The sequence below is a fragment of the Cordyceps militaris genome (genome assembly GCF_000225605.1).
Source record: "Cordyceps militaris CM01 unplaced genomic scaffold CCM_S00002, whole genome shotgun sequence".
In the NCBI taxonomy this organism is placed as follows: Eukaryota; Fungi; Ascomycota; class Sordariomycetes; order Hypocreales; family Cordycipitaceae; genus Cordyceps; species Cordyceps militaris.
The window spans coordinates 3,693,935-3,706,962 of record NW_006271970.1 but is presented as its reverse complement, the minus strand read 5'-3'; the positions used below and the strand labels follow the sequence as shown (position 1 = coordinate 3,706,962).

Here is a 13,028-nt window from a genome sequence, read left to right as displayed (position 1 = left end):
CATTCATTACCCCTCCCCCGCCAACAACCCCGCACCGCCCAAGTATCCCAGCAACACTGAAGCTTGACTAACATGCGCGAGGTGCAGATTTTCTCTCCCTCAATAATAGAATTGGTCGCAAGAAGAAATTGCCTCCTTCTGATAGCTACTTCACATCCAGCGTCACTCACCACGATGCCATGAGGTTAAGCCGTGACAGAAAACGTAACAAAGAGGCTGCTCGTTCCCAGATTACCTCTTCTCATTGCCACGCCACTTCTCAAATCTCTTTTTTTTTCAGTTGTTAGGTTCCGACGGCTCAAGGCTATTTTGCACAGACGGGTCTCGTCGCTTCCCACTGGTGGAAGAACCTCCCGAACACAATTGAAGGAAAACAGTTGATCATCACCGTTGCGTAGGCCGATGGGTAGAAATATTTAAACGAGATAAATTGATGAAGATATAAAAGTAGGCTCAGAAATAACAGGCCAATTCCGGGGCTTTCGTTCCCCGTGCAGCACCGATCATCGTACCTCAACATCAATCTGCCAACGGGTCTTGCCAACTCGAATCACCGGGATCGGGGCCGGCCCCACCCCGCCGAAGCCCCCAGACCTGGTCAGTGATATATCCAGGACCAAACCCAGTACAAGAAGCTCATGTTCATTTCTTGTCCCTTACATTCTTTCGTCTTTTAGTTTCCACATCAATCCCCCCTGCTTAGTATTCCACCCCTTACATCATGGCCGCTCCTCGCCGTCCGCTACCGTGCGGCATCTACGCCCCGACCATGACCTTTTTCGACGCCGAGACCGAGGACCTCGACATCCCCACCATTAAAAAGCACGCACAGCGCCTCATCCGCGACGGTCTCGTCGGTCTCGTCGTCATGGGCTCCAACGGCGAGGCCGTCCACTGCACGCGCGAGGAAAAGCTCGCCGTCACCCAAGCTACGCGCGCAGCCCTCGACGAGGCCGGCTTCGCCTCCACGCCCATCATCCTGGGCGCCACCGAGGGCTCCGTGCGCGGCACCCTTGAGCTGTGCACGCTGGCCGCCGCGCACGGCGCCGACTATGCCCTGCTCCTGCCGCCGTCGTACTACCGCGCGCAGACGGACGAGGGCGTCATCCTCGACTACTTTACCGCCGTCGCCGACGCCTCGCCGCTGCCCGTCATCCTGTACAACTACCCCGGCGCCGTCTCCGGCATCGACATGGACAGCGACCTGCTCGTCCGGCTGGCGGCGCACCCCAACATTGTCGGCACCAAGTTCACCTGCGGCAACACGGGCAAGCTGACGCGCGTGGCGCTGGCCACGCGCGCCAAGACTCCGTCGGCCAAAGGTTCCGGGTACATGGCGTTTGGCGGCATGTGCGACTTCACCACGCAGACCCTGCAGAGCGGCGGCAGCGGCATCATTGCGGGCGGCGCCAACGTCATGCCCAAGGTCTGCGCCCGCGTGTGGAACCTGTACGCCGAGGGCCGGCGCGACGAGGCTGAGGCGCTGCAAAAGATTCTCAGCAAGGGCGATTGGCCGCTCACCAAGGCGGCCATTGCTGGAACCAAGCAGGCCATTCAGACCTATTTTGGTTACGGCGGGTATCCTAGACGGCCGCTGAAGCGTCTCGATCAGGCGTCCATCAAGGCAATTGAAGAAGGCACACGCGAAGTGATGGAGGTGGAAAAGAGCCTGTAACTAACATCGAGTTTTCTTAGCCAGTGCACCTTTGTCCTTCCATTATTAACGATATATATATACACAAATTCCGTAGCCTAAAGAAAATGCAAGCCTGCTTATAGACACTTCTCGCCTACTAGTAGTCCCTCTGAGGTGTACGCTACCGGTCATGCCATTGCTTAGAACAGGCCACCCGGCTGATGTACTCTGAATAACCTACATTTTCTTATTTAGATAATATCGAAGTACGTGGCTGGATGTATTGTGTGATTCTTTCCTTCTGCATGAGAACCATCACTTGGAGGTAGTGGAAACTAATGATGAAAACACTCGTGGAGTACGACTGGAATTTGCTTTGAAGAAACTATTATAAGTCTTTCTATAATCGTGTGTCTATTTCGGTCCTATATGCAAGGCGCAATAATGATTGAAGTGTCTAAAGTCCGTTTTCGAGGCTTCTAAGGTCCCATTTTCGTCGCCTTTGCCTTTTCCATGTCCATCCTCCACTTCCCAGCATAACGATACTGTACGACAGGTCCAATCAGCGCCACCAGCTGCACAGCTACGCAAATTGTAAATGTCCACCCCACGCCGATGTTGTAGATCATGGGCATAACGAAGCTCGTACCACCCGCCGCAAACAGGCACCGCGCCAGGTTGAAACTAGCAGTCGCCGCGGCGCTGCGGTCAGGGAAGATGTCGACGAGATAGGTGGTGATGACCGCCTGGGTAGAGATGGCCGTCCAGCCGGTGATGAAGGTAGACATGATGGGCATGGCAATGGGCACGCTCCGCGGGTATTGGATGGTCCAGCCAAAGAGCAGGAGGGACAAGCACTGCAAGAGGGAGAAGACGGGGATGAGTCGCAGACGTGCCTTTTCAATGGGGAAGCTGGCCTCGCCGCCGTCGCCATTGCACGCTGCAGAGTCCCCGGTGACGGCGAGCTTGGCCTTGACGCGGCTGTAGTCGGCGTCGAGGATCCGGCCAGTGATGAAGGTACCGACGACGCAGCCCACGCCGTTGGCGATGAACGTCAGGCCAATCTGAATCTCGGTGAGGTCGTACCGTTCCTTGAATAGCGATGACATGGCTGTGATGCTCATCTGCCAGACTGTGTAGTAAATGGCCAGAAACACGACAATCGGCGTCGCAAACTTGCTCCCCAGTATACGCAGCGGGCCGAGCACGTCGATTCGCTTCGGCGGCGGCAAAACCGGCGGCGGCGCGTTCCGATCCCACTGCGTCTTTGTCGTCTTCTGGTATGCCTGCAGCGGGAACCGCGCCAGCCAGCTGCCCCGCGGCGCTGCGCTCCCGTTGGCCACGAGCGAGCGCAGCGTCTCGGGCAGGACGGCGAGCAGCACGAGCAAAAAGACGCCGCTGTACGCGGCCAGGAACCAGAAGACGGCGCGCCAGCCGAGGGAGCCGGCGATGGCGCCGCCAATGACGGGCCCGACGGCGGTGGGCACGAGCAGGCCGGCCTGGAAGACGCCCATGAAGCCGCCGCGGTCGGCGCGTGTGGTGATGTCGCCGATGACGCCGGCGCCGACGGCAATGGTGCTCGCGCTGCCGGCGCTCTGCAGGCAGCGCAGGGCGACGAGCGCGGCGTAGCGCCGCGCGAGCGCCAGCCCGACGCAGGCGCCGAGAAAGAGGACAAAGGTGCACAGGTAGGCGACGCGCCGGCCGCGCACGTCGGACACGGGGCCCCAGAGGCTCGGCGCCAGACCCTGCAGGACGAGGTACGAGGTGACGGTGAGCGTCACGAGCTCGACGGACACGCCCAGGTCGGCGGCCACGGTCGGCAGCGCGGGGAAGTAAATGTTGGACGCGAAGCCGGAGACTAGAGTAGTTTGGTGAGTCAAGGAAGCGGGAGGAGGACCGGGAGGAGAGGCAGACAGGTGGCAGCGACGGAAACGACAAAGACGATTAACCACTTTTGGCGGTTGTCGAATATGGTGAATGGCACTTCGGCAGCAACAGGGGCTGGACGCGCCGTTTCGAGAGCGCTGCCATTTTGCTCGTCTTGTTCAGGAGATGGCATTCCTCCAAGTTACACTGCCGAAATCGGGAGAGTCTCAAAGTCTAGCTTGTTGGGTTAGAATGAGTGGCAATAACCAATGGAGTGAGAAATTGAGTAGAACAAGTAATTGCTCCATTTTGCGGCAAGTCGACGAGATGGTACCGTCTATAAAGAAGTGACAGATTGAAAAGAGACATGGAAACTGCCTTTGATGGGCCGGACTCGATGTTGTCAGGTCCGGTCTCCGAGGGTTCTCAACTCCGCTCAACTCCGGGCTCCCAACCGCCACCACGAGGTCACGCTCCGGCGTCGGTGCCAGTTGCTACATGGATTGCTCTGAGATTGCCATGAAATTGTCGTAATTACGTGATGGCTTATTTCCGCCTGTGCTCAATCACATCGGCACAACAGGCCGAAGAAGGCATCTTCATGTTCCATTCACCCGCATTCGGCCTCGCTCTAATTGCAGCTCCAAATTCAGGCATACATGCGTTTGAAGGTGAATAGATTATACACTACATCACGATGCAAACAATAGCACAATTACAGTTCTCCATGCGTACAGCAAGTCACCGCAAATAGCATGGTGCCAAATTCATCCAAATTTTCCAGCCAGTGGTCGACACGCCTTCGCCGTCGAACAATGCCAGCGTCGTTCATGTCCGGCGGTATCGACCACAGTTCATCAATCGTCAATTGCCTCTCCGACCACTCGGCCAAGAACATATTGTACTCCATCTCCCAGGCCGCGCGAGTCGGCGCCTGCCACAGCGCCTTGTTGGAGGGCACCGGCAGCCCGCGCAGCTCCGTGCCGAGATACGTGGGCAGATTTTCCTGGTCCGACAGGACACTGTCCAGTAGATACATGACGTAGAGCGTTCTCCGCTTCGCCTCGGTGATGATCCATTCTTCCCATCGTGGCCGCGTGTGCGTGGCATCGGCCGCGCAGACAAGGCCCATCCGGGACGTGACGCAGGCCAGACCTTGCAACGTCGTCATGGCGGTGCGGAAGAACGGGCTCGGCCCTTGGTTCAGGCGAAAGAAGAGAATCAGGATATAAATCAAGTAGGCCTGAAAGGCGGCCAGCGTCGACAGGTGGCCGGCAGCGTCCTGGTCGTTGGCGGTGATGGCGTCCATCTCGCGCTGCAGAATAGCGGCCGCGGCGTCCTCGCTGCCGGGCAGGGGGTTGTCGCTGACGCGGGCGAGGCTCAGACACGTCGCGAGGTGCGAACTCGGAATGTCCATCTGGGTCGGGTGCACAAAGGGCAGCGCGACCCGACCGCGGGCCGCGACGGCGGCGTACGACTTGAGCACGCGAAAGATGAAGCGCGTCACCTTGGGCGGGTACTCCTTGACGATTTGGTCCGGCTGCTCGAGGTACGGGTTCAGCCACCGGTTCTGGATCCTCTCCACGTCGATTGGGCAGGCCAGGCGGAGGCGGGCAAAATCGAGGCCGCGGCGCGTGTCGGCTTCATCGGGCGGGTTGCTGGAAGAGGCATGGCTGGCGGTGAGGGCAGGCGGGTGGACGGAAAAGTCTGATCCTGGGCTCGGTATCGAGGCGCGGAAGCTTGTCTCCGGCAGCGGCGCTGAGGAGACCGGGGGAAAGGTGCAAACGAGGCGGCGGTGGGCGCATCGCGAGCACCCGGGTTCTTTGCGGTCGCAGCGTGCCTTGGCGCTGGAGCACTGCTGGCAGGACTTTTGACGGGTACTAGCATAGCGGGAGGTTCTCATGGCGGGTATGTCATTTTGGCGGCGGTTTCCCTCGAAAAAGTGAGTTGTGGTGCAAGGATGAGGCGGAAGCGTTGAAATTGTCCTAGTTAATTGCTTGTTTGCGGTAGTCGGACAAACCGACTTGGCTGGTGGAGACAGATGGCGGCTTGTGCTCGAGAAGGCAAAGTGAGCCGAATGATGACTGATCAAAAAACTTGATGCAACAGGCTATCACCTCGAGCTGATTTTCTTTTCTCTGTGTTGGACAAGAGTATTTATTATTGGATTGTCGTATGTTGGTGTGCCTGGGAGCGCACGCCACAAACGGATAGTGTAACTTGCAACTGACTAGGGAACATGACGACGAAGTTTGATTAAATTGGCCCTTTGTTTGAAACCGCTAGATCATGTGTTAGGATCGCTATCCCAAACAGGTAACAGTTGTAAGATCACAGGCACGGAGTGCCTATAGAGGTGCTCTACAGGAATAGTTATGCAATAATAATTCTTAATTAACTAATAAAATAAACTATAGAAGGGAGAGGCTATAGTTAAATATATAAATAGGTAATACCTTAGGCACTACTAGGAAATTATAGTAATAAAAGAATAATTAGTAGTTATATATATTAGTAATTAATAGCTTATAAGTAGTTACTTTACTTACCTATAGAAGGTAATAGTATCTTTATAATAATCTAGCTTTATTAGTTTAGTTACCTACTATAATAGCCTCTATAATACCTTATATTAAGGCTATAAGTATTAAGACTTCTTTATATACTATTATATAGTATAACTATTATATATATATACTATATAGTATAACTAGCTACTATATATAGCTATATATAGTATAAATCTATTTACTATATACCTTTATATATAGTATATCTTACTAAATATTTACTATACTTAGCTAACTATATCTACTATAATACCTACTAATATAATACTAATAGTCTTTTTTTTTAACTAAGTTATATAGCCTCTAGGCCTTTTTATAGCTTTTATAGTATAGCTAACCTAGCCTTAGATATATAGTATTAACTAGTTACTATTAACTAGCTTCTATAGTACTTTATTTAAGGTAGCCTTTATTAATATATTTATAGGGTTATTATTACTATTAATCTAGTAGACTTTAGTAAGCTTATAATACTTATAGGACTAGTATAGTACTATAATATTAATTATTAGGTACTTTTCTTTAATAGTTCTAAGCTTTATTAGGTATTTATATAATAAAAATAAATCTATATAAACTACTATTAGAATTACTACTAAGCCTATTAACTTTATAATCCTATTTAAAGTAGTAAAAAGGGTATAGCCTATATTAGTACCTAGAACTATACTATATAGCTTTAATACTAATATACTCTAAGTAATATATTTACTTTTTATTAAGCTTTAGGTAATAATATTACCTTAGATAGTAATTTTAGTATAGTTAACTAGTTCCTTATTACCTAGAATAATTATATATCCTAACTAGGAATTTAAATCTTTATTATTAGTAAAAGAACTATTAATAAAAATAAATAGCTTAGCTATTCCTAACTAGATTAGTAAGTATTAAAGGCCTTAAGTAGTATTCTTAATTTATTACTAAATATAGGTATTTAGTTACTTAAAATTATCTTTTTTAGGCTCCTTAAATTATATAGTAATAAATAGGTTAAATATAGCTTCTAGTTAGTATATAAAGGCTAGGTATATACCTTAAGCTTATTATTTAATATACCCTTTTAGGTCTATTAGTAACTAAAGCTTTTTTAATTATCCTTTTAAAACTATTAAAATAATACTATTAGTACCTAAAGAGATATAGTATCTATTAAATATTAATAGGTTATTTACTATAAGTATCTCCTTTAGCTTAGCCTAGAATCTAGTAGTAGTAAGGGTATTAGCTTCTTATTTACTAAAAGTAATAGTACTAAGGCTAATTATATTATTAGTCTATATACTAATAATACCTAGATTAAGGCTTAAAACTAGTAAAAAGTACTAGTTATAGGTAGATAGTATTATCCTAAGCTTCTTAAGGTAGTAGGTAAAGTATATTACCTACTAGTAAGTACTAGACTTAAGGATACTATATAGTAGTAAGATAACCTTAATAATAGTACCCTTAAGGTAGAGATAGTAGAGTTCTAGGGGAATCTAGGTAAGAATATACTACTAAAGGCAGGTTCTAGCCTATATATAGGCCTAGGTAATATCCTAAAGCTATAGTAGCTAACCTTATTAGATTTAGATTAGTATAAGGCTTAAGATTAAGTACTAGCTTATTCTCTAGATAGTTAGTAATTAGGTAAGTAGTATATTTTTACTATAGTCCTAGTAACTATATAGAACTATATATATTTTCTTTATAGGTTTTCTAGTAGTATTAGACTTAATCTTATTAACTATTTAGAACTTAAATAGGTATTTATAATAAATAATAAGGTTAAACTTAATAAATTAAAAGACTCTATATTCTAGAAGGCTTTATAACTCCTTTTTAGTAAAGGTAAGGAATAAAGGCTTATTATTAAAGAGTATACTATCTTTCTAGAGCTTTAAGTAGTATTTTATATTATTCTTCTTTTTAATAAAGAGGAATATTTTATTTTTAGTTATTTTTAATAGAATTTAATACTTTTTAGGCTAGTATTTTATCTTAATACTAGGAATTTCTTATAAATACCTAGGCTTATAAGGGATAATAACTTAGATCTATTTAATAAGCCTTAAAGTAGCCTTAAAAGGCTCTAGAATAGTTTTAGTAGGTTCTAAAGTAGTCTTAATAGGCTCTAAAAAGGCTTTAATAGGCTTTAAGGTAGCTTTAGTAGTCTTAAAGGCCTAATAATTATAGTCTAGATTATTATTAGAGTTATACTTACTATTAGTATTACTTTTAGGGGCTTATAGCGCTTCTAGGTCTATATCTAGGTCCTCTTTAGTAAGGAATAGGTATATAGTAGTTATATAAAAGCTAATAAGGCTAGATAGTATTTCTATAGTATATTTTCTAGTATCTATACCTATTAGCTTATAAAGGCTAATCTAGCTAGTATCTTTATACTAAATATAAATATCTAACTATAATAGTAAATAGTATAGGGGGCCTATATTAGGGTTATTATATATAGCTAGTACCTTATATACTTACTATAAGGAGAGGGCTTTCTAGGTAGTGTTAGTTACCTTCTAAAAGGCTTTAATATATTAGGCTATTAAAGGGTATAGTAAAGAGCCTTCTAAGAGGTAGGAGTAGGTACTAAAGACTAGTAAGGTAGGTACTAGGCTATTAGGGCTAGTAGAGTTATTTATAGCCTTAATAGTAAGTTATAAGTACTTATTAGTACCTAGGGTACCCTATAGCTCTTTATAGATAATATTATAAGTATACTAGAGGGGGGTATAGTAGTATTCTAGCTTATTAATTATATTATAGGCTTCTATAGGTATTAGGTATACTTAAATATCTAGTTTTTTTATATATTTATAGAATTTAGTTAATAAAAAGTTACTTCTAGTATTATAGATAATCTATTTAGGGGGTCTAAGGTATATATTAATCTAATAATACTAAAGTATATCCTAGAGGCTTTTAGTACTCTCTAGGGGGCTTTCTATACTTCTATAGAGGAATTAAGCTACTTAGAAGGAGGTAGTAGTATCTAATATATATAGGATAGGTTATTAATTATTAAGATATATTATATTAGCTAGTATTTTATAGTTAAATTTATACTTATCCTTTAAAGTAAATTAGAACTATTTAAAGGACTTAGTATATAGCTAGTACTATTTATAGGTAGCTATTAAGTAGTCTAGCGCTTCTTTATTAAATTCCTTTTCTATATATTCTAGTATTTAGCTAAGGTAGGCTACTAAAGGGTGTTTAAAGCAATAGTATAAGTATTAAAGCTCTCTTTTTATTAGGTAGAAAGTAGTAGCTTTAGTAGTATATAATATCTACTAAAGGTATCCCTAGTATCTTATAATAAGGACCTTTAGCTATCCTTAGTAGAGTATATTATTAATATTATCTAACTAAATCCCTAGTATATTTATATCCTTAATAGAAAGTAGGAATAATATAGTAGTTAGTAGTACCTAGAATATAATTACTCTAAGTACTATAGGCACTATAATCTTACTAATAGAGGTTATAAAGCTAATACTAAAGTATACTATTATAATAAAAGCTAATTCTATAACCTAAAAGCTTAGAATTAGTTTTATTAACACCTTTACTTATACTATACTAGTATTAGAAGTACTAGTAGTACTTATATTAGGGAGGATCCCTTTAAAAATATTCTCTATATACTATTCCTTATAGCTAAAGATACTAGAGATATTTTAGAATAGATCTTTAGTATAGATAGTATATTTAATAAAGGTATTAGTAAGGAAATATATAATCTTTTTAGAGGATTAGTCCTTTACTATAATAAAAGCTTTAATAACTCTTAAGAAGAATACTTATATATCCTCTTATTTATCTACTAAAAAGTTATCTTTATTAAAAGATAAAGTAGTAATATAGGTATTAACCTTATCCTAAACTAATAGTATCTTTTCTAGAGCTCCCTTAAAGGCTACTAGGAAAGCCTAATACTTCTTATTACTTAAAGGCTTCTAGTAGATCTTATAGGCATCCTAGGTATTATAAGCACCTTTTTATTCCTTTTTAATATAGTTTATTAACTAATAGCCTTCTTTCTAGTATATAAAATAGTACTTTAGGGTACTATTTAAGCTACTAGGTTATTTCTTTAAAAGGATTTAGGTATTATAGAACTACCTATTAATATAGAAATTCTAACACTTTAAATAGGTTTATTTATATATATAGATTAATTATTAAAGTACTAAAATTAAGTCTTTATAGTATTCTAAGGGCTATATAAAGGCTATAGTATAGGCTTTATTACTATATATAGTATTCTTTAGTATATTTTAAGTCTTAGTAAGTATAGTTATACCTTCTAATATAGAAAATAGTCCTTAATATAGGACCTAGATTTTATTAACTAATAACTTAAAGTAGTTAATAATAGACTTTATAAGGTACTTCTTTATTAGCTTATCTAGTAAAAGGTATTTTTATTTATCTATATAAAGGTCTTAGGTTAATAAAGGCTTAAATTAGTTATAAACTACTTTAATTATCTTATTATAGGTTATTTAGTAGTTTATAATTACCTAGATATAGTACTTTAAGGCTCTTCTAGTAAGTATTAATAAGAATATATATAATAAAGCCTTTTCTAAAAGCTAGGCTTAATTATAGTAATTAATAAAGTTATATATCTAGGTATAGAAGAAGTTATACCTCTTTCTACTATACTTATTAGCCTTTTAATACCCTTTAATAATACTATTAATCTATTTTAATATATTTAGGTTTACTATAAATAGCCTAGGGGGTTTATCTTTAGGCTATTTATACCCTTTATTACTAGAGTAGTATAATAGTAATAAAGGTAGTAATAATAGTCCTAAGGGTAGTAGTAGTACTCCCTATTAATATAATAGCTATAGTAGTCCTTATAGTAGCTATAGTAGGGGTATAGGTAGTCCTAATAGGGGTAGGGGTAGTGCCTTATATTTAAGGGGTTATTAAGTAGCCTACCTCTTATAGTACTAGTAAATAGAGTTCCCTTAGTATAGTTATAGTATAAAGGGCTAAGTATACTTATTATAGCTAGAGTTCTATAAGGTATTAGGTAATATAGAGGTACTAGGTGCCTAGGGGGTATTAATTACTATAAGTAAGTTAGGTGCCTAGGGGGTACTAGGTACTAGAAGAAGTCTAGTTATATAAGGGTCCTAATAAATCCTTATAGGTTTAAGTAGGGTATTTTCTATATTATATAGGTCTTCTTTTAGTATTTCTTAAGGTAGTTCTAATAGTAATATATACTAAGGTATTAATACCTAGGCTATTTAAAGTAAATTATTATTATCTAGATAGAAAAGGCTATAGGTATTCTTCCCTTTATTATTAACTAGTTTTAAAGGTTTATTAGCTAAGAGGGAACTAAATAATAACTTCTTTATAAATCTTAATATAATAGTAAATAGTTTTATTAAAAGCTAATTAAGTTATATTATAAGGGGTCCTTTTTCTAGAGAAAGAAAAGGGTAATTACTTTTATAGTTAATATATTTATTAAAGATAGTTTTCTAGATAGTTTTAGTAATTTACTATCCTTTACTAGTATATAGAGTAACTTTAACACTATTAAGATAGTCTTTAAACTTATAAAGGACCTCCTTATTAACTATTTTCTAGTTAACTTTAGTCTAATAAATAAAATCCTTATAAAGGTACTCTTAAAGATAACTACTAAATTATTTATAGTAGGTATTATATATAAAGGTATAAAAGATAATTACTATAGTAGTTTATTAATTAAGATTAGTAGCTTCTTTAATACTCTAAGTAAGAGAGTATAATTAGAATAATTTCTAATTAACTAGGAGAAGATAGGTAAGATAAGTAAGGCTTTTAGGTACCTTATTAGGGATTATAGCTAATAAGTAGCTTAAGATCTTAAAGGTTATTATATAAAACTATATTAAAGACTTAATTAGAGGTTTTTTATTAGTTAAGTTACTAAGTATACTAGGTAGTATATTAGGCTTTCTAGTAGTTATACTAGATATTATAATTAATAGAATAGATAGTTTTAGAAGGTTATAAGGCTATAAAGGTATAAGGGGGATAGATATTTTATTAGAAATCTATAATTAAGGTAAAGGTAATTACTAATTAATATTAAGATTATTATCTTAAATAGGTAATAATTATAAGATTATAAGTATAAAGTGCCTATAAAGGTACTCTATAAGAATAGTTATATAATAATAATTCTTAATTAACTAATAAAATAAACTATAAAAAGGAGAGGCTATAATTAAATATATAAATAAGTAGTATTTTAAGTATTATTAAGAAATTATAGTAATAAAGGAATAATTAGTAGTTATATATATTAGTAGTTAATAGCTTATAGGTAGTTATTTTACTTACCTATAGGAGGTAATAACGCCTTTATAGTAGTCTAGCTTTATTAGCTTAGTTACCTACTATAGTAGCCCCTATAGTACCCTATATTAAGGCTATAGGTACTAAGACTTCTTTATATACTATTATATAGTATAACTACTATATATATATGCTATATAGTGTAACTAGCCGCTGTGTATAGCTATATATAATATAAATCCATCCGCTGTACGCCTCTATATATAGCATATCTTACTAAACATCTACTGCACTTAGCTAACTGCATCCGCTACAGCGCCCGCTGGCGCAACACATATCCAAAGTTGTAACCTTATTGGTAGTTACTATGTATTGTACTATTGATTATATGTGGCGCTCGTTCCTCGCCCTACGGCAGCCTATAGGTGAGTTGTCGCCAAATCCCAGTTCATACCCAGTGTGGGGTTAGATATGAAATAATGCGTACGTAAGTGGGCCGTTGTATTTTTTAGATACATATTATCCTTATAGCCAGTTAGCAGCCAGCCAGCCAGCCAGCCAGCCAGCCAGCAAGCAAGTAAGTAGGTAAGCCAGCCAGCCAGCCAGCGAGGAAGGAAGCCAGCCAGCGAGGAAGCCAGCCAGCGAGG

At 40.3% G+C, this 13,028-nt stretch overlaps 3 protein-coding genes across 3 annotated transcripts; 1 reads left to right on the top strand and 2 right to left on the bottom strand.

The window, feature by feature from the left end:
• Positions 1 to 721: 721 nt before the first annotated feature.
• CCM_03105 (dihydrodipicolinate synthase) lies at positions 722 to 1,840 on the top strand (the record flags this gene model as incomplete). The annotated part of the gene is made up of 2 exons (XM_006668257.1): positions 722 to 1,671; positions 1,801 to 1,840. 2 exons carry the CDS (start codon positions 722 to 724, stop codon positions 1,838 to 1,840), a joined length of 990 nt encoding a protein of 329 aa, XP_006668320.1.
• Positions 1,841 to 2,115: 275 nt separating this feature from the next.
• On the bottom strand, positions 2,116 to 3,667 carry CCM_03104 (MFS multidrug transporter, putative; the record flags this gene model as incomplete). The annotated part of the gene is made up of 2 exons (XM_006668256.1): positions 2,116 to 3,494; positions 3,586 to 3,667. The coding sequence occupies 2 exons, from the start codon at positions 3,665 to 3,667 to the stop codon at positions 2,116 to 2,118; spliced, it is 1,461 nt and encodes a 486-aa protein (XP_006668319.1).
• A 550-nt stretch (positions 3,668 to 4,217) lies between these two features.
• Positions 4,218 to 5,405, bottom strand: CCM_03103 (C6 finger domain protein, putative; the record flags this gene model as incomplete). The annotated part of the gene is made up of 1 exon (XM_006668255.1): positions 4,218 to 5,405. The coding sequence occupies one exon, from the start codon at positions 5,403 to 5,405 to the stop codon at positions 4,218 to 4,220; it is 1,188 nt and encodes a 395-aa protein (XP_006668318.1).
• Between the last annotated feature and the right edge of the window lie 7,623 nt (positions 5,406 to 13,028).